The sequence below is a fragment of the Anolis carolinensis genome, chromosome 4 (genome assembly GCF_035594765.1).
Source record: "Anolis carolinensis isolate JA03-04 chromosome 4, rAnoCar3.1.pri, whole genome shotgun sequence".
NCBI classification, from domain to species: domain Eukaryota; kingdom Metazoa; phylum Chordata; class Lepidosauria; order Squamata; family Dactyloidae; genus Anolis; species Anolis carolinensis.
The window spans coordinates 250,059,456-250,084,991 of NC_085844.1; the positions used below are offsets into that span (position 1 = coordinate 250,059,456).

At 44.6% G+C, this 25,536-nt stretch overlaps 2 protein-coding genes across 3 annotated transcripts in view; one reads left to right on the forward strand and one right to left on the reverse strand.

The window, feature by feature from the left end:
• The window catches only part of tm9sf4 (transmembrane 9 superfamily member 4), a 33,967-nt gene extending 30,690 nt beyond the window's left edge, over positions 1–3,277 (forward strand). For both annotated transcript variants that reach the window (XM_062979174.1, XM_062979173.1), the window contains exon 18: positions 1,853–3,277. In XM_062979174.1, coding sequence (XP_062835244.1) covers positions 1,853–2,002 — 150 coding nt within the window. In that variant the 3' untranslated portion in view covers positions 2,003–3,277. The remainder of the gene's footprint in view (positions 1–1,852) is intronic.
• A 1,462-nt stretch (positions 3,278–4,739) lies between these two features.
• plagl2 (PLAG1 like zinc finger 2) lies at positions 4,740–25,524 on the reverse strand. Its single transcript, XM_003227609.4, has 3 exons — positions 25,348–25,524; positions 15,110–15,475; positions 4,740–13,220 (listed from the first exon to the last, which is right to left on the reverse strand). Exons 2-3 carry the CDS (start codon positions 15,358–15,360, stop codon positions 12,014–12,016), a joined length of 1,458 nt encoding a protein of 485 aa, XP_003227657.1. The 5' UTR covers positions 15,361–15,475; positions 25,348–25,524; the 3' UTR covers positions 4,740–12,013.
• Between the last annotated feature and the right edge of the window lie 12 nt (positions 25,525–25,536).

The following is a 25,536-nucleotide window of genomic DNA, read 5'->3' on the forward strand; positions in this document are numbered from 1 at the left end:
TTCAAATTATTCCCATGTTGTCCTGGTTTCTAGAGCGAAAGAAAACAAGCCTCTCCCCTCCTCAATGCTTTGAAGTATGTAAACATGGCTCTCATGTCGCCTTCTCTCAGCCTTCTGCTCCCCAAGCAAAACATCCCCAGCTCCCTCAGCCATTCCTTAAAAGCTTTAGCTTCCAGACCTTTGCTCGTTTTGGTCTTCCTTCTCTCGCCTTCCATCATGTCCACCTTCTTCTTAAATTGTTTATTCAGGGCCATTATTTGAGGTGAGGTCTGATCAAAGCAGAAGAGAGCTGAACTAAAACTTTTCTCAATCTAGAAACCATTATTCCTCAACTGGAATACTGTGTCCAGTTCTGGGCACCACAGTTAAAAAGAGAGATTGGCTCTAAACTGGAAAGTGTCCAGAGAAGGGCGTCTAAAATGATCAAGGGTCTGGAGACCATGAATTCCTATGAGGAGCGTCTTAAAGAGCTGGGCCTGTTTAGCCAGCAGAAGATAAGACAGAGGAGGCATGAGAGCCATGTATAAATATATGAAATGATGCCATGAGGAAGAGAGAGCAGGCTCATTATGTGTATTGTGTTATGTCTTGTTTATCTAAGTAGATTTATAATTTAATGAGCTGTTTTTGATTAGTTTATTATTGTCAGCACTGAATGTTTGCCACTGTGTATTGTGTTGTAAGCCGCCCTGAGTCCCTTCAGGGAGATAGGGTGGGCTATAAGTAAATAAAGCTTCATTCTTTTCTGCTGCCCTAGCGACCAGGTCTCAGTGGAACCATGCGTTCAAATGTCAGGAAGGAAATTCTACTTGAACATTAGGAAGAACTTCCTGACAGTAAGAAGAGCTGTTCAGCAGTGGAACTCTCTGCCTTGGAGTCTGGCTTTTAAGCAGAGGCTGGATGGCCACATGTCTGCTTTGATTGTGCTTTTCCTGCATAGCAGGGGTTGGACTAGATCAGGGATCTCCAAACTAAGGCCCGGGGGCCAGATGCGGCCCTCCAAGGTCATTGACCTGGCCCCTGTCTTAAACTTTAGACGTAGGGTTGACCTATGTCTAGCTGGTCTTTGGAGGTCTCTTTGCTTAGCTACAGCCTTATGAGACAATCTAGATGTCTTTTGGAGGTCACTTTCCTTACCTATGGTTTTATGAGATTGTCTAGATGGCCTTTGAAAGTCCCTTTCCTTACCTATGGTCTTTTGAAAGCATCTAGGTGGTCTCTGAGGTCCCTTTCCTTATCTATGTTCTTCTGATGGCCTAATGAGATCATCTAGATGGTCTCTGGAGGTCTCTTTGCTTACCTATGGTCTTATGAGATCGTCTAGATCAGGGGTCCCCAAACTAAGGCCATGGGCCATATGTGGCCCTCCAAGGTCAATGACCTGGCCTCTGTCCTAAGCTTTAGACTAAGGGTTGACCTAAGTCTGAAATGACTTGAAGGCACACAACAACAATCCTAATTTTGGACTATTTCATCATAGTCCGCCCCCCCAACACTCTGAGAGACTGTGAATTGGCCCTCCACTTAAAAAGTTTGAGGACCCCTAGACTAGATGGCCTTTGGGGGTGTTTTCCAACTCTAGGATTCAATTCATGCAGCCTGGAATTGCATTGGGTTTTTTTTAGCTGCCAAGGACTTTAGGAATCCACAAGCTCATGTTCAGCTTGTGGTCTCCTTGTATCCCTTTCACATGGACTGATTTCAAGCCAGGTGTCCCCCATCCTATATCTGTGCATTTCGTTTTTATTGCCAGAGTGTTGTGCCAGACATTTCTTTGTTGAAATTCCTTTTGTTGGTTCCTGCCCAGCTCTCTCACTTGCCAGCCTTCATGTTGCTCCTCTTTCTCTTGCAGCTGGACATTGTGGAGTTCATCCCCTCCTTGCTGTACTTTGGCTACACTGCCCTCATGGTGTTGTCCTTCTGGCTCCTGACAGGGACCATTGGCTTCTATGCAGCCTATATGTTCGTCCGCAAGATTTATGCCGCTGTGAAGATAGACTGAAAGTACTCCGGCGCCATGCAGCACAAGGAGGCCTTCCTCTCCGTTTCCTCCTGGAATGGAAGCGAGGAACTCTCTCTTTCCTCTTTCTCCCAAGGAAGCAGGACTCGGTGGAAGTGGGACACCAGAAATAAAAGAGAAAAACTAAACAGCTCAATTTTGGGAATGTAATCTTTGTCACCGTGTCCTTGGAAAACGGGGAAATCTCCCGGAGGGATGTGTAGATACTTTGCATTTAAATTTTTACTCTATTCTGGTTATAAGGAACTTTTGAAAGCTCTGAATCGTCCCCCTCAATGAGTTTTTATTTTCTTTTGTCTGTATGTCATGGTAACAGTCCATTAGACTGCGACGGATACTTTTTTTTGTGAAGCAGACATTCAATTCAGGGAGAGACATTATTTGGTTTCTGTGCAGAATGGCCTTTTGCTGTGCCTGCCCTCGGAAGAAGACTACGAGGATGGTGAGAATCCCGAGAAATGTTTGCAAATCCTTGGCCACGGCTCTAGGAGGCTCTTTTTTCTCTTCTGCTGCTTTGGAGGGAAGTGCCATTTCAGAATTGCAAGGCAAGGGCAGTTTCTCAAGAGGAATCCAAACTCTTCACCTCTCTCTGCTGCTCAATGCTGGAGGTTTTTAAAGGAAACCGCTATGACAGGGGCTTGCCTTGCCTCGACAAGCTTTGAACAACATTAAAAAGTGTGAGGTTTGTCCCTTTTTCACAATAAAATGAGCCTACGAGACAAGAGAAATGCTGGACAAACATTCCCTAGGAATCGCCTCAAACCAATCTGGAGCTGAGAGGAAGTGCCAGACTCTTTTTATCTAGGCAAAGCTTGCTCTGCTGTTCATGTGCCAAGCAAGGAGTCTAGACTGTTAAATGTGAGAAGGAATGGAACTGGAGGACTTCTGCGTGGCTGTTGGGTTTTTCAAGAAAGGATGTCCTTGTTTTCGCAAGTGTTTCTTCCATTCCGTCTGCTCCTCAGCAGCACAGTCTCTCAATCTGACCCAACAATTAAGAAATCGGAGGTAGCCGAGAAGCTACCTCCGTCTATAATGCCCTCCTTGACCATCGCCCCAAAGGACCGAGGCCTGACTCAAAGGAGCCGTGGTGTCTCTTGCCACACTGTGGTCGCCCTCGTTGCCGTAAGGTAGAGTCCGTCCCAAGAGCTTCATTCGATCCAGATCCAGGGTATTTGAGTCAACCCCCTCCACCCATATTCCCTACACTTTTTAATGTATTGTTTGAGCTCAACTGTAAATAAATATGTTGTCCTGTTGTGTCTCTTGTAGATGTCCTTGTTTTTAAGACACTCACAAATGCTTTGTTTCAAATGTCAGGATACAATTTATAGTCTCCTGCCCAGAATGTAAATGGTTTAGTGACCCAGGCATGGGCCAACTTTGGCCCTCCCTCCAGATGTTTTGGACTCCAACTCCCACAATTCCTAACAGCCAATGAAGCTGGCCCATGCCTGGTTTAGTCTCTCCTCTTTCAAATCCGCTATAATTTCCAGGGCTGGTGGCATAGAGGTGATTTTGGGGGAGATTTGCAGACATTGCTGTGTCCAGCTGTAGGAGATGTCTATCCTCCTGTTCTGGCCAGGAAATAGCTGCAGAGGTCGGTCACTACAGAGTTCTAGCCTCTGCAATGCCAGAAAAGTGAGTTATCCTGGTGTGAGTTTCGACTACTATATTTATTTGAGTCTAATGCGCCATCAAATCGAATGTGCACCTCAATTTTCAAAACCCTGAAACCAAAAAAAATAAATTGCTGCTTTCTGCGATATGCATTACAGTTGCTGCCTGCTTAGAATTCCTCCTTTAAAAACAAAAGCGTTAAAGAGGACACCAAAGCTTCCAGCAACGGAAAAGAAAACCTTGGGGTGCATCTATACTGTAGAATGAACCCACTATAACTGCACTGGCTCAATGCTATTAAAACATGTAGTCTTACAGTAAATCTCAGGATGGCATAGCATTAAATTAGAAATGATGTTCCTCAAATAGGAGCTTCGGGCATTCCTGAAGCTTCTTCCCTTTTGCTTTGGCTCAACACTAAGATGACCGAATGACACAAATCTAACGTGCACCCTCATTTTGCCGAGGTCATTTAGCCAAAGATGAGCATCAGACTCAAGTAAACAGAGTATGTCCCAAATTAAGTTGCAGACTTAGCTAGAAGAGACCTTGAGTTGATTGTAAAGATGTATATCAAGACACCAGCAACACTGGAGGCATATTGCTGCTCAGTGTGCACAAGTCCCAATTCACAACAGTCAGCGACATTTTCCAAGTAATCTTCACAACTGGTTTGCAAAATACAGCGTCAGTAGTAGTGCTAGAAAATAGGTTGGATTTGTTGATGACTTATGCTTTTTTCCTGCATTTTTTCAAGCCTTGAACAAGGAGATATCTAGCACCTCCTTACACAACAAAAGTAATCCATGCTGGGAGTCCGATAACTTGGATCGCACTTGACCCACCCATATCAAGGTCTCCAATAAACTGCCATTGCCTTTGTAAAATTATACTGCATACACTCAGCTTGTGCTGGGCTGCTTTGAAACTCCCCACTTTTATATCCACAGATTTAAATGTGTATCATACGCATATTCATGAATCACAGAGTAGAACCCCCTCAGCCTCTTTTGTGGATGTCCCGGTTTCCCTTCCACAAAATGTGTTAAATATAGAGAGTGAAGGCCCTTCCTATTGACTTCCCACAAAGAAAGAGAAAGGCTGAGAACTTCAAACAATTTTAATAAGCAATTTCATTATTTTTTTTAAAAAAAACAACACACACCCTCTTTTCATTTTGGACTTAATTCTGTTAAGACAAAAAAAAAAAAGAGGGAAAAAAAAGCTAACTGAGCCATGATGAGCTGCACATGTCCTAATGGCACTTCAAATCTGTACAGTTTAAAAACATTTGGGACTCGCGTGAGAAGCCCCTACAATACTTTGATAAAAGAGGAGGTTATTTGCTGTGTTTGTAGAGGAAAAAAGTGCTTGATTTGTTTTTTTTTGAGAAGTCCAGCTTCAGGCTGAAGAAGAGCAAAGAGAGGACAGGCAGGCAGGAGCTGCTGGTGCCAGGATTTCTCCAAAAAGGGGTCAGCGACAGAAGAAGGCGCCCAGCTCCCTTTCAGCCCTATAGAAAGGGAAGGAAGGACCAAACCCCTGTCCTTCTCTTTCCACAAAGCAAAGCAGATGCTTGTCTGCCTATGGAGGCCAATGGTGTGGTGCTCTGGCTGCACAACTACACAAAGAGTGTGTCCTAGAAGCACCATGTACCCCATTGAAGTGGCTGCAAGGATTCAAGCAGAGCGTAAGTCTAAGCCAAGTGGAAGGTGGTGGTTGTAAGCCAGTAAGTCTCGCCCCTTTTCGGAGGTCAGGCGGCTACATTATTCCCTTATGATCCTTTGCATTTCTGGCCAAAGCACATCCAGAAAGCACAGCCCCAGCCGCAGGCAATACATGGAGGCAGAGCTTTCCAAACGGTCACAACAGATTTGTTTGTAGGTGTGTTACGCGAAAGGAAGGAGAAACCTCTGAGTCAGTGTGAAATAAGTAATACACCATATATTTTTTAAAACCCTATAAATGAAAAGTTTTTATGAGAAATGTTGTCTCCCCATGCATTTCGTTATGACAGTTTATGTATGTGTCTGGATCACTTACAAAAGGTTGGTTTAACCCAGGCGTGGGCAAACTTTGGCCCTCCTGGTGTTTTGGATTTCAACACTCACAATTCCTAACAGCCAATAGGCTGTTGGGGATTGTGGGAATTGAAGTTAAAATACCCGGAGGGCCAAAGTTTGCCCATGCTTTGTTTGTTAATAAAACTGCATGACTGTGTCGCGAAATGATACGTGTCACTGACATGAAATGTTTGGAAAGCTCCGTACTAAGGCAAAGGGGCATTGTGCTGAGCAGATAAAAAACTAAAATCCTTGGTTAAAACACATCACGTTAAACATTTTTCAAAATAAAACACAATCTTCTGGATATTAAGATGACTAAAACACAACCCCAGGGAGTCAATGAGACCTTGGCCGGGTGCTGGAAAAAGAGGCCACACCAACCTTCCTAGATATTAAGATTTGGAAAGCTTTGGGTCTCATTTATGGATCCAAAGGAAACACCTGCGTCCTTTTCACGGATGCTCAAGAGAGGGACCAATCTGAGAGCGGTGGTTGCTATACAAAATACAGAAAGCCATGACGTGAATCAGAATCACAAAGGGGCCAACATCATCTCTCAGATATCTCACTTCTCTCGAAAGTCTCACTTATGTGACTATATATACTATTTATGTCTTTAATTATTCAGATATGGGAGTTCAAGCTGACTCTCAGTACTAAGCTCATCCAGAAGAAGCCCTTAAGAAATTCCTGTATAGCACTAGTTTAAACAAGTCTCTTTGACTTACTCCTACCCATAGCCCCACTTCTGTGACTATATATACTATGTACGCCTTATATTAAGTCAGATATTGTGTCCAGCCGACACGACACAAGCCTGGCTCTCAGTACAAAGCGCAGTTGAAATAAGCCCACATAACATTGGCATACTGTTTCTTTAAGAAGAAATTCCTGTAGAGCACTAGTCGAAAGCAATGTGTTGTCTCTTCTGACAATCCAGCAGAGATTCCTGCCCCCTTTCCCTTACTTTTCTGTGATTTAGTGGTATTTTTAGAGTTAATTCCACTAACTGTGGAAGGATGCATTTTCCTTTGGGCCAAACACTGTCTGAAAAGTGGCACGAAATGCACGCAAAAAAATGGTAGGAAAGATTCCAAGGATAGAGGAACACAGAAGATATGACTCTAAGGTTCCAAGCAGCTTCCAAGTTCAATAATGGGGAGATAAGAGCTTACAATGTGCCAGTTAAAGGGAGATAAGGCTTTACAATGTGCTAGACTGAAACTACCTGAATGGGTATATTGCCAAACAAATGGGAAGGAACAGCTGTCTTGGAACAAAAGCGAATGGGGCCTTGGACACAGACCTCTGTGAAAACATTTGCGGGTCTGACTTCTGTGGATTTAAACTGTTCTTTCAAGAAATCCCTAGGTCCTCCAGTGCGATTCTATGATAAACTTTTGAGAGAGTTGTGCTGGAGGACTAAGAGTTTCATAGACAGTGTTCTCTCAATAACATATATATATTTATATAGTTTCTGATTGGTTATTTTCCCCTCAACAAATGTGCTGGGCTGACTGTACATGGAACCAGGCACTCCCAAGAACACGAGACCGTGCGTATGAATTTAGCAAGAGATAGCAATCGTTGCAAGAACGTGAGATAACATACACTGGGGGAAAATATGCCAATATCAAAAGGAAAACAAGCAGTCCCCAGTGAAACTCGGGCCAGTTCTCTCAATGGGGAGATCAAAAAGTATGCTGAGGAACGACCAGGATGACAAAAGAAAGGAAACCAAGCAGAGTCAATTCTCATTTACTACATCTTCAGTCCTCAGAAGGCAATTCTAGCCATTCATGAGAGATCAAGCTGGCCATGACTGCACCAGAGACAATCTTTGTTGCTTTAGTGGTGGTCAATGCCAGCTTGGTCGCTCATGAATCTTAGCAAAGTGCACCAATGGCATCAGATGCTAGGTGGCTCCAGGCAAGCATGCAAATGGGAGGTTTGCACCTATGTCTGGGTCACTTGCTGGTGATCATGTCAGTCCTAAACTCCAAGGAAATGGAGAGCAGCTGAAGAATGGTTTTGGTGAAGCCAGGGAATGAGAATAAAGGCCTCTTCCATTTCATACATAGGACATCCTAGATCAAAAATCAGCCACATAAAATCAAGCAGTGTGTATATCAGCGAGACAACCTTCTACATGCTGCGTTTGGCTTTGATAGGGACACAATTGCTTTCTGATGGTTCAGTGTTGACAAACTTGGGTTTCACACACATTGCATAAAAACTACATTCAGGCTATGTGCAGAAGTTGTATATGAAGCCAAAAACAAATTTTGTGTTTAGACTTGTGTCTCATCTCCAAGATCTCTCCTTATGGGTGAAATATGACAATCCTGTGACCCTGGCCATGAAAGCCTTTGACAACACAATATGCAAATACATGAAAAATCCCAAACATTTCTGGTCTCAAGCATTTCTGATCATTGATACTCCAGCTATTGGAGCATTGATTATTGTTTTTTCCTTTTTTTCGCAAAGCTATTTGACAAAGGTTCAGCCTATTCCAGAAAGAAAGAAGCCATCTTCCTCCCAGACATCATTCAACAAGAGAAAAAGCGGACTGGTATGATTGCTGTATAAAAACACCCCATCAACTCCTCCAAAAGGTGCCTTAGAATATGTTGACACGTGAGAGAGATCTGCATGAATGGCATGTTATTTGCTTCTATTGCTTTTGCTGAAAATGATGGATGAGGCTTACAGGACTGTGACTCAATCTTCCAATTACTGCTTGAAATGTACTGAGATTTAGGGATGGGCATTTCTTGGCTTCATGTTTTCATATGGAAAAAGAACAGAATGCATTTTGGAAACCCGCAGATTTGGGGGAAAATGCACCTGAACATGGTTTAGTCAAAAGAAAAAGACATACACCCTTCCCTCCCCAAAATCAACACAAAAATATGCATGGATTTCTGTGCAAGAAAAAAAAACCAGCTCAAAATGCTATGAAACATAAGTGCAATGAGAATGCCACTGGGGTGCTGAGAAATGCCCTAAGAATGAGGCGGAAAGGTTTTCTCATCTCTGCTGCCATTTCCCGTCAACACAATACTGGAACAAGGGAAGGTGGCAGAGGTGAGTTAATACAGCCACCATGATTAATCCCCACTTCTCTGTCATTTACAGATATAATGCTGATTGACTTCTAATAAATTTCCACTAATAAGTGGCCAAATTGTCAGCAAGAAAAGATCAGATGAGACAAATAAGTGACAAACATTTGTAGCTGCTTTTTGGCCCATTCTGCAACTGAGAATGCCATAATGACTTAATATATTCTTTTCTTTCTTTGTTCCCTTTCCCTGTCATTGGCTTGTGTTAAGCATATAAGTATCCAATGCACTATTACCAACCGCACACAAGCTAACAAAACGTTCAATAAAGATTCTTAGAGACCCTTGCTTCTATTTCAGGTTGAGTAATGAAAGAAGCAACTAATGAGGAGCGACACATTCAGAAGCATGGGAGCCAGAAGCTTGAACTCAAGGACGTAACAGAGTTAGTCTGGAAAAGCAGGATGCAAAGGGATATTGAGGCGCCTTAGAAGCAAACAGGGAGCGCAGTTGGTGGCAGAAGCTTTCATAGACTGTTGAGTGTGTCCCAGGCCAAAATCTCACCACAACATAAAACTGCAAGGAGGAAAACAGGCAACAGAAAAAGCAGTAAGTGCCAGAGGCTGGAAAAACTATGCAGCCCAGCTCAGGCATTCCCTTGAACGGGCCATGTCTTGTACCACGGTTGAAAAACAAAGTGTGGAAACTTAGCACTGAGGTCTTGAGGTAGGGATGTGATGAGAGAATTGCATAAGAGAATGTGCAACAATTCCTGAAGGGGAAAGTGTGTCAAAGGAAATGCAAGTGAGGTATTTAAAAATACTGAAGAAGGAGAAGCCCTGGCAGCCTCCTTTTTACTCAGCGCAAGGCACATGGTTGAAATCAGAAAGGCATTATCAGCTCAGGAAGCACAGTCTGTGGAGCTCACCACCACATGAAACTGCTGAGCTAAGTATCAGGCCAAACATTAAACTGATATGAAAACAACTACAACTAGAGCGCAGCTAGCTAAGCTAAGCCTACAAGGCATGTCCGTCAGAGAGAGGAGAACCCCACGCACAAAATATCAAAATATTAGAAATCAAAGGGGATGGGGAGAGGTTAGGCTTTAAAGCAAGCTGGAATTAACCCAGATTAGTAGACAAACATTCCATTCAGGGATCCAGAGGGACCATCGAAGGACCCAGTGCAGAGGTAGGCTTAAAATACCTGGGCATGGAAAAGGGGGCTGCTTGCCCCCCACCGGATATGAGGTATACAGAAGTGCGCATTGGGGGCTTGTATGGCCCCAACAAGGGACCACGTGTGAGTCTGTACAGAGAGGAAACACCATGAGGTATTTGCTGTGATACAGAGCAGTCCATACCAGTAACTGAGGTAAGGCTGGAGACTGCAGGCAGACCTTAAAGCAAGAGGGAGGAAGGAGTTGTGAGGCTGCAACAGGTAAATGGGAGCGCTCAAGCAGTGGCAGTCAACTTCAGCTGAAGTCCAGGGCTGCCTGGGCATTCACTCCCTTTGATTTACTGATTCAGAAGATCTAGCTCTTCCCAGCAAAACTTCCAAGAGCAGCCCCTCCCCATCCACCCCTATCCCAGTTACAGCTGTGTTCTCTCAAATGTGCAGGAAACAGTAGGAGGAGGCTGTGCAAGAGAAGGGACAGAAGGCCTTAAGGGAAACTCAGGATGGGCTGCAATGGCCAAAAGTGATGCAAGGGAGTATGAGAGGCTTGGGGGTTGAGCAAGGCTGGCAAACAGTGCAGAGCGGAGAGGGAGGGGTGCAGACAAAGGGCCCTGGGGAGTTAAACCTGCCCACCCACAAGTATTATCGCACTTAACAGACAATCGGGATCAATGTTACTGAGGCAGCAGGGATAAAAAGAGGCTGCATCACAGGCCCAGATCATAGAGTTGGAAGAGACCCCAAGGGCCATCCCATTCAATCTCCTGCCATGCAGGAACACACAATCAAAACACTCCTAACAGTTGGCCAAGCAGCCTCTGCTAGTTGTGTCTGTCCAGCCTGTCTACTCTGCCTATAAGGCAAACACATTCTGCTCTGTGGGAAGGACTTGCCTTTTCCAAAGCAGGGCCTGGTGTCTTCGCACAACAAGCCAAGACGTGGAGGGTAGAATCACCCAGCTTCTTCTCAGTACATGGAGGTACGGAGCTGTCATGTCATCACCATTCCACTAAACTCACTCACAGAGCTTGGGAAAGTTACGCTTTGGGATGACAACTCCTAGGACACCCTCTCCCCCACCCCACTCCCAGCCAGCAAGGCCATTATAATTTCCCTAAGGTTTGTCTGTTTGTGCTTCAATATTCAGAAATCAAAGATCTCCCAAGACAAAGAGTGCTAGATACAAAGGGAATGAGTCCCCCAAGGCAACGCTAGTTCCCACCCACTCCTGTCCCAACCTCACTTTGGGGAACACTGCTCTCAGACAAACGGAAGCAAGCTAGACCAACTGCACTGCAGCATCCTTTCTGCCCCATACTGACAATTGGGGGGGGGGGGGGGTCACTCACAGCATAGACTGCTAAATTGGCAAAAGGTGAGGCAGTCCAAAGTCAGTTCTATTTTCCCCACAGGGGAAGAAATGGAAGTAGTAGTGAAGTGCAATCGGCGTGATCCGATTCCACAGTGTAAACAGTGTGAGATCGAGGCCAGGACACAGCAACTATATGCTCCTAGCCCTTCCTGGTTGGTAAAATGGTGGGGAAAGGATCTGGGGAATTTGCGTAAACATGATTCTGCTGGAAGGAGTCTCTGCGAAGCGCCTTTGAAGAAAGTGGCACTGGGCCTGTCCACACCACAGGCTGAGGACTGAGGGATGACCAGCAGAGACGACAGAGGTGGGATGGAAAGAGCGAGGCCAATGCTTTCAGCCTGCCCTATGGACCAAAACACTGAAATGCAGAACCTTAACTTGAGGGGGAACGCCAAACCAACTTTCTCTCTTAAGTGGAAGGAGGCTAGAAAGCCCAGGGAAAGTCACTGAGATGGGTGGCTCCTGATTGTTGAATGAGGCTGGGAGGGGAAAAAATACCTGAAATTCTATCTGCTGCAACCTACTCACTGTCCAGGACTGGGCCATACACTCTAGTGTGACGCGGCAGTTCCAGTCCATTGGAAAACCCTTCCGGAAGCCTTCCCAGCCCCTGGGTCAGTAGGACAACAAACACAGCGGGCACCTCTGCTGCGCCCCATCCGCACACACTCAGAGAAGCTCCGTCTTCTGCCTCTCACTGGAATGCTTGGTGGAAACGGGGCAAGGTGGTGGCACCCAAGCCAGGAGAGAAGACTGAAGGCAACGAATGGAGGGCCCCGAAGCCGAAGGAGGCAGCGGCACCTCCCGGAGAATCTTGAGGCGGCAAAGTGGAGAGGAGAGACTGGGTCTCTGCCTGCGAATAGCCCATGACCAGCCCCCCGGAAGAGACGGGCGGGTTGCACGAAGGCAGGTTCAAGGGGAGGAAGCCCAGGAGGTGGGAGAAGTCCATGTTAGCAGCACAGAGAGCCTCAGAAAGCGAAGCGGGACTCTTGGAGAGCAGTGTCTCCTCCAGGGTGAGAGGCTGAGGGGAAGACGAGGAGGGCTCCCCGGGCACCAGAGACAGACCACCTGGGAGCTCTGCCAAACAGCTGTCCACCTCTGTCTTAGGGATTTTGTCAGGCAGGTATGAGGTAGACCCGAGCTGGTACTTTGGGGGAGGCTGTGGCGGGGAGGGCGACTCCAGAGGGTAGCTCATCCCCATGGGCAGCGGGTTGGGGACCAGAGAGTGGGGCATTCCTGAGCCGGGCATGGCAGGGACGTGAGCCCCGTACATGCCCATGGGCAGCATCCCAGGGAAACCCTTACTGTTCATCACGTCCCGGGAGGCCATGCACAGGACCGGACTCAGCTCCTCCTTGACGGCGACGGCTGAATTGCAACTCAGGAGGCTCAGCATGTCCACTGGCTCTGTCTTGATCTTGAGCAGCTCTTGTGAGTGGCTCTTCTTCATGTGCCTGGTCAGGTGGTCTTTGCGGCCAAAGCGCTGGGCGCAGTACTGGCACAAGAAGTCCTTTCGGCCCGTGTGGACGACCAGGTGCCTCCGCACATCTTTGCGTGTGTAGAAGCGCCGGTCGCAGTGGTCACACGGGTGTTTCTTCTCCTTCACGCTGCCCGAGGGCCTCCGAGAGTGGGCCTTCAGGTGCTCCAGCAGGACCTGGGTGCTTTCAAACATCTGCAGGCACACCTTGCAGCTGAGGTCACCACTGGCGGCAGCATGCATGGCCAGGTGGCGCCGATAGCCAAGCTTGGTGTTGTAATTCTTCCCGCACTCAGGGCAGTGAAGCGCTTCCTTGTTGGGGTCGTGTGTCTGGAGGTGGTTGCGGAGGTGGTCCTTACGGTGGAACATTTTCTCACAGTACATGCATTGGTGGGGCTTCTGGGCAGAGTGGGTGGCCAAGTGCCTTACCGGAAAAAGAGAAGAGAGATAAAGCCAGGACTGAAAATACCCCCCAACCACAAAAGCTGGGTAGATTCAGCTTCTGCAAACAGAGCTTTTGCTCTCCTAAGATATAGAGGACTGAAGGAGGCCAAGCAAAACATGGCTGAACAATAAGCTCCACCTTCAGATATTCATGAATAGCATGTGACTGCTTGTTCTTTCAGTAATTACAACTGCTGTAGATACCAACTGCAAGGTCAGAGGTACTGTTTTTCTAAATGCCAGTTGCCAGAGCATTCATGCCCGGCTTTGGATTTGCCAAAAGGCATCTGCATGAAGAGAACTTTGGATCAGAAAGGTCGGATCCAGAACAGCTCTTCTAAGGCCATTCAAATCATAAATAAGCCAAATTTGCTGTTAATTTTGCCAATTATTTTCACTCCTTTTACATTTTTTATCCTTACTGCTAGGAAATCTGATCTTCACAAGAATTATAAATCAGATTTATGCCATCCATTCACAGGGTTTTCTTGGGTAGATTTCCTTAGCGTGTGTTTGTCATTGGGCTGACTTAAAACTCACATGCAAAACAACACACCACATTGGAACTCTTTCATTACTGACACTGTGTTTACACTGGTGTTTACTCGGGGATGTTGAGGTTCATTTGCCCTTAACCTACAGCAAAACGCTTGGAAAATGTTGAACTGCTCATGATCATTGTGACATGCAGCATATGATCTTCCAATCCCAGGCAAAAAGGAAGGGTAAGCTATTAATCTAGGTTCAGATGTCTTCCAATGGCTCTCTCATGTTTATCAGAAGACAATTCCCCCCAAAATCTTCCATCTGTCCTGTTTGTTTCCATGTAGTGAAAAGAAAACGCTACAGCCTGATAGTGTGCTATGGCAAAAATATAGTTTGCTTCTTGCCACACAAATGGCAAGGACTTGGAATTACAAAATGAAACTGGGATCTAGCAGACATTTCCAGAGTGTGAAATTATGTTAACAAGCTTCTGAGAGATAAGAGTCACTGCAAATCAAAAAGTCATTGCCTGGCCCAAATAAGCAACTGATACTCAAGACAATTTAGTTCAGTGATTCTCAACCTGCGGGTCCCCAGATGCTTTTGGCCTTCAACTCCCAGAAATCCTAACACCTGGTAAACTGGCTGGGAATTCTGGGAGTTGTAGGCCAAATACATCTGGGGACCCCAGGTTGAGAACCACTGATTTAATTTATCCTGTTAAAAGTGGCCTCTTTGGAAGCATTCTCAATGGATTTCCCCACCCTCTGGAATTGCCTTCCATGCAAGGCCAAGCAGTTTTTTCTCTTTTCCATGGCAGACTTTTTTATTTATTTAAACAGGCTTTTCATGTGTAATTGCTGGCACAGGGATGTGTGCCTTATTTCTAAATCTGTATGCTTTTATATACTATTTTAATGCAATACAGTAGAGTCTCACTTATCCAAGCCTCGCTTATCCAAGCTTCTGGATAATCCAAGCCATTTTTGTAGTCAATGTTTTCAATATATCATGGTATTTTGGTGCTAAATTTGTAAATACAGTAATTACAACATAACATTACTGCGTATTGAACTACTTTTTCTGTCAAATTTGCTGTATAACATGATGTTTTGGTGCATAATTTGTAAAATCATATCCTAATTTGATGTTTAATAGGCTTTTCCTTAAGCCCTCCTTATTATCCAAGATATTCGCTTATCCAAGCTTCTGCTGGCCCGTTTAGCTTGGATAAGTGAGACTCTACTGTAATTATTATTATTATTATTATTTGATTATTTTTTATGAGCAACCTTGGATCCAGCTCTGGGAAAAATGCAGCTCAGAAACGAATAAATATGGGGAGATTATGGACTGTTGATCACATATTCTTACCCCACTTACCTGTACAGTTTGTATTTGGAGGCAAAGGCCTTGCCGCAGTGCAGTTGTGGACAGCAGTAGGGTCTCTGCTCTGGGTTTGCTCTCAGCTTATCCAAGCTGGGGAAGGAGGCACCCGACAGCTCATACTGGCATCTCCCTTGAAGGTCGCTCTCTCGGCCCTTGGGCCGGGGCACTAGTTTCCAGCCTGCCTCCTCCTCCTCCTGCTTTGCATCTTGAATCCAATTGGGGACGCTGGTGAAGAAGGCGGTCATGGCAGGCCGGCTGGAGGAGGGCCATACGAAGTAGAACTCCTGTTCTTGGGCATCTCACTGGTACGGTCACATCTACCAACACTGTTCAGAAGTTTCAACAGGAGGAAGTCTCCACCTGGAAGGATCAATTACATGCTTAAGGAAAACAAACGAATACATACTCAAACATATACATTTATTTATTTATTTACTACATTTATATCCTGTTCTTCTCACCCCGAAAGGGACTCAGAGCGGCTTACAAATCAAATGTACATACAATATATTATTAGCATAGCACAATATAAGCATTAAATTACTATATTGTACTATATCATTATACATATGTTTCCCCAGGGAAAATCACTGTTTTGGAGTATTTTCACTTTTTTTTCTTTTTTGTAATTTTATTTGTCATGGACTTCAGCATACCTGGTAGGCTGAAAGACAATAAATACATGAAGGAAGAGAGAAAATGGGACTCGTGACCCAGTTTACTGTTGTTATACAGAGCAGTGGAAGATATTTTAAATTCCTAGGCATCAGGATCAAATTTTAAGAAGCACCTGAAACTTTCTGAGTCCTCAGAGTGCTGATCTCAAAACCATGATGGAAATCTATTGTCAAGTTTGTTAATATCAAAATTCACATAGAATTCTGTAATGAATGTCATCCTTTTTAAATTAAAAAATCTTGTATATTTGATACAAATTTGGATTCCATGTAATAAAGCGCTTTAGCCCTGCAAAAGCTGCTGGGGTATATAGGACTTAGCAGGAATACATACAATGAGCTATAGGATTCTAGTTCTTCTAATCCATTTTAAAACCTGAATTTCATCTCAGAAGCTGAATAATTGAGAGTGATCTTGCAAACATTCTGTATAAGAGAAATGAAGCACTGAAAACCCCATCCTCCTTCTGCAGACCACTTGCTCCTGGCAGCAGGTGCTGCATCACATTTCTGTCGCTAAAAAAATCATTTTGGGACAGGAATGACTGGCTGGAGTGAATGACTGAATCTCACAGTGAGCTGTGAATCTGATCACTGCTCAGCTCAAAGACCACACAAGCTGCTCTATGTGTGCCCACAGGAGCTGCTCTGGCATTCCTGAAGAAAGAAAGGGGTGAAGAATGAAGAGAGCCATTCAGAGAACAAAAAAGCCTGTACAGCCAGAATCATACTCTTAAATTGCCAATTTAAGCATAGAAATATTTCTGTTGTGCTCAATGAGATTTGCTTCCAGATGGATGTATGCAGGATTGAAGAATAAACTGGAGTTAAATTTCACCACAGTATACTTTCTATATGACCACAAGAAAAGAGCTTAAAATCCTCATCCTGGCTCTGAGACACATCATCATTGTTCCTTTGTACTGCCAGGACACTTATTATTATTATTATTATTATTGTTTTATTTTTATACCTTGCCTCCGTCTCCCGGGGGGGGGGGGGGCTTACATGGGGCCAAAGCCCAGGCAAATACAATAACAAACATAGAACAACATCAAATAACAGAAACCATGTGCAAATGAAAATTAAAATTAACATAAAAGTAAAATAACAAACATTAGTAAAACATAAGTTAAAACACAGCAATAGAATCACAAAAATGAACTGGGCAAAAGTGCGCTAAGTGAGTTTTGTAAACATGAGGTAGTTAAAAGTGCTATAAGATCATGGGAGAGCACCTTGAAGTGGGGGTGAACCCTGTGGTTACATCAGAGGGATTAACAAGGTACAACCGATCAAAAAGTAATCGCCGGTACAAAATGTATCATACAAATGGGTAGTACTTATCCAAAGGCCTGTGTGAAGACCCAAGTTTTCAGGCTCTTCCTAAACGCTACCAAGGTGGCAGCTTGCCTAACTTCCCTGGGGAGTGCATTCCAGAGCAGGGGGGTCACCACAGAGAAGGCCCTCTCCTTCATCCCCACCAACTGCGGTTGTGACGGAGGTGGAAACGAGAGGAGGGCCTCCTCCAATGAACAAAGAGATCATGCAGATTCATAGGGGGAAATGTGGTCACGAAGGTGGGTGGGTCCCAAACCATTCAGGGCTTTGTAGGTGATCACCTGCACCTTGAATTGGGTCCGGAAGGTAAATGGCAGCCAGTGAAGATCCTTAAACAGGCTCCAGTTAGAAGCCTAGCTGCTGAGTACTCGACTAGTTGGAGTCTCCGGGCCGTCTTCAAGGGCAGCCCCACGTAGAGTGCATTGCAATAATCCAGCCTAGAGGTAACTAAGGCATGGACCACCATAACCAGATCAGACTTCATGAGGTACGGTCGCAGTGGCGCACAAGTTTTAATTGTGCAAAGGCCCTCCCGGCCACCGCCAACACCTGAGCATCAAGTATCAGCGCTGAGTTCAGGAGGACCCCCAAGCTGCGGACCTGCACATTCAGGGGGAGTGTGATCCCATCAAGCACAGGTTGCCAGACATACGACTGACTTGGAGGACCTCTGTCTTGCTGGGATTAAGCTTCAGCTTCTTCGCCCTCATCCAGCCCATCACAGTGGCCAAGCACTGGTCCAGTATCTGAGGGGCTTCCTTGGATTTCAGTGGAAAAGAGTAGTAGAGTTGGGTGTCATCTGTGTAGAGATGGCACCAAACTCCAAAACTCCGGATGACCTCTCCCAGCAGTTTCATGTAGATGTTAAAAAGCATGGGGGACAGAATATAACCTTGCGGGACCCCACAGGTCAATGGCCAGGGGTCCAAGCAGGTATCCCCCAGCTTCACCAACTGGGAATGGCCCTCTAGGAAGGACTGGAGCCATGACAGAGTCATGCCCCAAAGGCCCATCCCCGAGAGCCGACCCAGAAGGATATCAAGGTCAATGGTATCGAAAGCCGCTGAGATGTCCAAGAGAACCAGAAGGGTCACACTCCCCCTGTCCAGTTCCCTGTGGAGGTCATCCACCAAGGCGACAAAAGCCATCTCAGTACTGTACCCAGGTCTAAAGCCGGATTGTGATGGATCCAGAAAATCGGTATCATCCAAGAAACCCTGGAGCTGAGAAGCAACCACCCGCTCCAGGACCTTACCTTAAAAAGGTAGGTTTGAGATTGGTCTGTAGTTATTTAAAATGGTCGAATCAAGGGAGACCTTCTTCATAACTGGCCTCACTATAGCCTGTTTAAGGGCAGATGGAAATTTGCCTTGAACCAATGAGGCATTGATTATCCTCACAAATCAATCTCCCAATCCTCCTCTGGCTGATTTAATAAGCCAAGAGGGGCAAGGGTCCATGGCACAAGTGGTCGCTCTCACAGCTCCAAGGATCTTGTCCACGTCATCCAGGTGAACAAGCCGAAACGAATCCCACAAATTCTGACAGACGGGTACCTTAGTTACCTCATCTGCCATTGCATCTAAGCTAGTGTCCAATTTGAGGCAAATCTGAGCAACTTTATCTGCAAAATGGTGTGCGAACTCGCTGCACCAAATTGCCGAGTCTTCGGGTGCCCCTCCCCCCTCAGGAGGGTGGAGAAGCTCCCTGACGACCTGGAACAACTCCGATGGTCTATTTGTTGCAGATGCTATGCGGGCAGTCGAGAAAGCCTTCCTGGCTGCCTGCAAAGCCACGGAGTAGGCCTTAATGGCAGCTCTAGCCTGTGCTCGATCAGAGACGCCACGAGTTTTCAGCCATTGAAATATCCCTTTGTTTTTCTCTTTCTACTGTAAGTTCTTCATGCACTGTGCATAGCAGAATATGCACCAATGGTGCTGTTTACTGAATATGCCTCATTTTCAGAAGAGTCACATCAGAGCTCCCTGTTGGAAACACGCAGCTATTTTTCAGTCTAAACCTATGTATAAGCTGAAGAATGCCGAATTAAAACAGAGCACATCCTTCTAAATCAGCCCTGACTAATGCCTCATGCCACTCTCTCAATCCAAATCCTGCTTTTTTTTTAATTCATAAAGCTTGCTCTTGATCCATATTGAAGCGGAATTCCCTACTGCGTCACCTTTCAGGGATTCCACCCCTTTTTTTTCTTAATATGATTTGTGTGCTTTCACATCTGCCTAAGATTCTGGCAAGCAGACAGGGCAGGCTGCCATTCAGCTGGGCCAAGTGCTCCCATCCAAGTAGGTCAAGCAGGACAAGGCCACATGATCTTCCCAGGGAGGTGGGCACCCAGCCAGGGCTGAAGCTCTTCTCTCTCTCCTGCCCTCCCCTCTCCCGGCCGCAGTGGAACTGAGCTTGGGGACAGCGCACTTGCAAAAGGGAGAGACCAAAGTCTCTCACACTGTATAACTGCAGGACTTTGGAACCAATTTAACTAGTAGAACTGCATTTTACAGAATTGTGGGATTTATTGTTGAAGTAGGCATTAGAATTCTCTGGCAAAGAAATGTGAATGTCCCACGAAAGAACAAACCCTAGATTTTTACAGGATGGAGAGATACATATGTTATAGACTAGGAGAAGGAGGATGATAGTATCAAGCAGCATCTTTTGGGGCTAATTTAATTAAGCATCCAGGGGGATTCATGGAGATGGAAGTACAACCACAGGTATTTTGGAGTTACAAGATTGGCAGGATGGCAAAGTATAATAGGATTTACAAAGGTTCAAACTGTGAGCCATGTCCTAAGCCATCAAGGAGTTGTATGAGATGATATAAGTGTGTCAAATAAATGGTCTCTAGTTGTAAAACAATACATAAAACAATGCTAAGTCATCAATACTTAAAACAATCCAGACATAGTTCAATTAACAAGGTCTCTGGCAGTAGAACTTCACAAGTGCCCATCTCTACTTTTCCTGTCTATATAGCACTGACACTGGGAAAACTGTGAAACAAATGTAAGATTTAAGAAACAAAGGTTTTTGGTGCAGAATATATGTATGTAGTAAACAATGCATTACAGCTCGAGTTCAGAAAGAGTAGGAATCCATTCTTGCTAACTGTATTGTATCTATATGCAATTGATGTTATACACTTTCAAATAATTTCTGACTTATGGCAACCCTAAATCAACATTATTACAGTTTCTTGGCAAAAATTGTTCAGGCAGGCCAAGAGAGTATGACTTATCAAGAATTGTTCTTCTGAGGCTAAGAGGTCAGCTAGTGAGTTTTCATGGCCAAATGGGGATTCAAACCGGTGTCTCTCAGAGTCTGAGTCCAAAGCTCAAACCACTACACCACAATGGCTCTCATAATAGGCAAGATAAGCAGCTTTTAGAACCTTCATTGATTGTATTCCCGCATGGCATGGGACTGGACTCGATGGTCCTTACGATCTCTTCCAGCTCTATGACTCATGCAGGAATTGAAAATCAAAGAGAAAAGTGGAAGACTATAAGGCTGTCTTACTAGCTATACCCAGCATATTAAAAACAGAGATCTATAAATTACTTTGGAAAAGTACAGCATAGATTACTTGGCATTGATTGTTTGCCAATTTTTGCTGTAAACCGCCCTGAGTCCCCCCAGGGAGATAGGGCGGGATAAAAAAAGTTTTATTATTATTTATTATTATAAAAATTAGGGTGCTCATTAGATTAGCACAATATGGTAATCTTAGTACTGAGCCAATTCAAAAGGGGACACTGCTTCAAGAGCTCCTATTTGAGGGATGTCATCTCAAATTTAATTGCCATGGCTTAATGCTATGCAATCCTGGGATTTGTAGTTTGGTGAGGCATCAGCCCTCTATGGTGGAGAAAAGTTAAGACCTTGTAAAACTACATTATTGCATAGCATTGAACCAGGGCAGTTAAAGTGGATTCATTCTTCAGCATATATGAACCTCAAGATTTCCTTTCCATTGGTGGAAGTTGTGGTGCTCTTAACACTGTTGTTTTTGAAAGAAGGAATTCTAAGCCTGCAGCAAATGTAATGCACACCTTTTTTCCCAAATGACAAAGACTGCAATTGTTGGCTGATGTCCATTAGATTTGTCAACAAATACTTTTCTTGGTTTCAGGGGTTTGAAAATTGAGATGTGAATTAGATTCAATACTACATTAGACTTGAGTCAATACAGTACTTTTTTGGTACTTTCTTTATACTTAGGAAGGCTTGTTCCTACCTGAATCTGAATGGTCTACTTTGATTGTTGTCAAACATCTAGAATTTAACCCAGAAGCAAAGTGGGTGCTTTCCCCTTCAGCTGAAAGCTCAACCTGTCAACTGGACTTGAGACCTGCACCTGCCTGGCTCTTGGTGAGGCTCTCTCCTGACTCCCTCCTACCTACACTGTCTTCCAATCCTGATGTGTGAATAGAATCATAGAATAATAAAGTTGGAAGAGACCACATGGGCCATCTAGTCCAACCCTTTGCCATGCAAGAAAAGCACAATCAAAGCAGCCCTGACAGATGGCCACACAGCCTCTGGTTAAAAGCTTCCAAGGAAGGAGTGTCCACTGCTCTCCGAAGAAGAGTCCACTATTGAACAGTTCTTCCTAATGTTCAAGTGGAATCTCCTTTCCTGTAATTTGAGTCCAATGCTCAATTGAGTCCTAGTCTCCAGGGCAGCAGAAAACAAGCCTGCTCCCTCTTCCTTGTGACATCCTTGGGAGTGCTTTTGGATCAGTCTCTCCAAATATCAGCCCAGGAAGATGTGACGGTCAGGAGTATTCACTATCAGCTTTGGCTGATCCGCCAGCTGTGCCTCTTCCTAGATTTGGAAGACCTGAAGATGGTAGTGCACGCACTGGTAACCTCAAGGCTGGACTTCTGCAATGCATTTTACATTGGGCTACCTTTGTACCAAGTTCGGAAACTCTAGCTGGTTCAAAATATGGCAGCCAGATTGGTTATGGGAAAATCAAGTAGTGAGCATATTACACCTATCCTAAAGTCACTCCAGTGGCTGACAATTAGTTTCCTGGCAAAGTACAAGGTGTTGGTTTTGACCTTTAAAACCCTACATGGTTTGGGTCCAGGTTCCCTACAGGTTTGTCTCCTCCTGTACTATCTGCCCCTTTGGACACCAAAGTCCTCTGGGGGGGGGGGGGGGTGGTTACTCCAACCAGCCAGAACCTGACTGGTAACCATCACTCAGAGGACCTTTTCATTGGCTGCCCCACAAATCTGGAACGACCTGCTAGAAAAAGAGCTCCCATAGCTAAATGAGTTGTCGGAATTTATAATCCATGTAAAGATCTATCTCTTCCACCAGGCCTACCTAGACAGTCATTCAACATGAATTTTAAATGCATTTGAATTTTGTTTAATCTCTGTTTTGTGTATTTTAATACGTATTTTATAGAGATACATTTTAATATGTGTATTTGTGGTGTTTTTACTGTGTTTAATTGTTCTGTAACCTAGAATCATAGAATTGTAGAGTTGGAAGAGACCCTTTGGGCCATTCAGTCCAACCCACTGCCAAGAAGCAGGAAAATCGCATTCAAAGCACCTCGGGCTATGAGGAGAGGATGGTAAGAAATAAAATTATTGTTATTGTTGTTGTTATGTCTCCTCTCAGCCTTCTCTTCTGCAGGCTAAACAGACCCAGCTCTTTAATAATAATAATAAATAATAATAAATCTTCATATGTATCCCGCTTTTCTCCCTAAAATGGGATCCAAAGCTGCTCACAAGGTTGTGTAAAATATGATATAAAACAATGTACATATATAAAACACAACCTATAAAACAATTTTACAATCAGAGATAAGTAGAGTCTTGCTTATCCAACGTTCTGCATTATCCAACACAATCTGCCTTATAGCAGTCAATGTTTTTGTAGTCAATGTTTTCAATACATTGTGATGTTTTGGTGCTAAATTCATAAATACAGTAATTACTACATAACATTACTGTGTACTGAACTGCATTTTCTGTCAATTCTTTGTAAAACATTATGTTTTGGTGCTTAATTTGTAAAATCATAACGTAATTTGACGTTTAATAGGCTTTTCCTTAATCCTTCCTTATTATCCAACATTTTCAAGTATCCAACATTCTGCTGGCCCGTTTATGTTGGATAAGCGAAACTCTACTGTATACATATTTAAAAACATATTTAAATACAATTATTGCAAGCTACTCAACAAGACAGTTGGGAACTCAATAAACATGACTCAATAAAAGTTAGCCTTCCTGTCATTTCAGCTAAGTGTCGTCAAGAACTTGCGTGAACAGGAAGGTCTTTAGCTGCTTTCTAAAAGATTTCAGGGAGAGGGGAAGGAGTTCTAAAGAGTTGGAGTGGCCACTGAGAAGGCTCCCTCTCTTGTCACCGCCAAGGGCATTTGCGATGGTGGCGAAAACAAGAGGAGGGCCTCACTAGAAGATCACAACATTCGAGCAGATTGATATGAGGAGATAGGTAAGTAGGAACAGAACCATTTAGGGATCTAAAGGTCAAAACCAGCACCTTGAATATCCTGGTTAACTTGGTATTACTTAGGGTCTTTCCCATCCCAAATCAACCTCCAATGAATTTGTAGCACTTTATCTGTTATCTTGAGTTTACAACTTATAACAAAGTGCACTTTAGCTAGTCTATTTCTCAACTTCGCTGTTTTTAATTCCGTGTTTATTAAGTGTGTTTTCATTTTCATAGGTTAATGTTTAAATTTTATAATTGGTGTATGTTTTTGTTTACTGGTGTACTGTTTATTGTCACTGTTTTATCTAATATTATCTGTAAGCCGCGCCGAGTCCCCTTCGGGGGAGATGGAGGTGGGGTATAAACTTCTTCTTCTTATTATTATTATTATTATTGAATCAGGCCTGAAAAGGAATTGGCAGCCAGCGAAGTTGCTTTAGCAGGTGGCCGGTATGCTCCCTGGGTCCAGCACCTGTTAATAACCTGGCTGCAGATCTGTGAACTAACTGAAGTTTGCGGACACTCTTCAGGGGCAGCCTCACGTAGAGCCCGTTACAGTAGTCTAAATGGGATGTAACTAAGGCATGGACTACCAAGGTATAGTTGCACCTGATTCACAAGTTTTATTTGGCCCTCCTGGCCACCAGCAACACCTGTGTCTCCAGGTTTAGTGATGAGTCCAAGAGGACCATCAGACTGCGGACCTGTGTTTTCAGGGGGAGTGTGACCCAGTCCAGCACAGGTAACCACCCTATACCCTGATCTTCCTTACAACTGACCAGGAGGACCTCCGCCTTGTCTGAATTCAATTTCAATTTGTTTGTCCTCATCTAGAATATCTATAAAGCAAATTGGACTAAATTACTGATTAGATCCCATTGATTTCAGTGGGCCTATTCAAATACAAAGTATTTTGGGGGGGAAATACAAGATATACTGTGTACAGGTCTGTAGGAACATCAACAGACTAAGTACTTGCGGCCAGGTTTTAAAGTAATTGCCGTGTTTTATGCTGTTGTATATTTATTCAGTTTATATTGTTTTAATTCATGTACTGTGTTTTTAACCTATGTTTTGTTGGGCTCGTCCCCATGTGCGCCGCCTGAGTCACTTCAGGGAGATGGTAGCGGGATATAAGAATGAAGTTGTTGTTATTATTATTATTATTATTATTATTATTATTATTATTATCTAGTACATAACAGCTGACAGGCACCAGTTCAGGACGTGGGCTGCTTCCTTGGCTTTTAAAACGCTCCTCAGATGGACTATTCATGATCTTCAGACCTTTGACCCTTTTAGTCGCCCTCAAATGGACACAGTCCAGCTTAAGAGTCAATATCTCTTTTTAAAACTGTGTTGCCCAGGGAGACCTTGTAAAACTATAACTCCCAGGATTCCACAGCACTGAGCCACAGCAGTTAAAGTAGCGTCAAATTTTTCTAATGTGTCCTAGGGTGGGACTCTTAACTGATAACTGGGACCTTTATGAGAGGAAAGCAGGGTATAAGGTTGGAATCTCCTAGGCCAGGCCTGGGCCAACCTCGGCCCTCCGGGTGTTTTGGACTCCAACTCCCACAATTCCTAGCAGCCTACGGCTGCTAGGAATTGTGGGAGTTGGAGTCCAAAACACCCGGAGGGCCGAGGTTGGCCCAGGCCTGGCCTGGGTCTCCTCTCGCCCTGCACACGCCGTGGGCCGCACTCACTCACCCGCGCTGAGGGAGCGGCTCCCTTCTGCTTCTCCCGCCTCGTAGGGCCTAGTTGTTCCTCAGCTGATAAGGGCGAGGAAGGCGGAGGCGCCATGGCCTTCATGAAGGGAATTCTCCTTCCTCGGCGGGCCTTTATTTTCCTCACTCGCGCCCCTCAAGGCCTACCATGGCGCCACTTCCGGGCCAGACC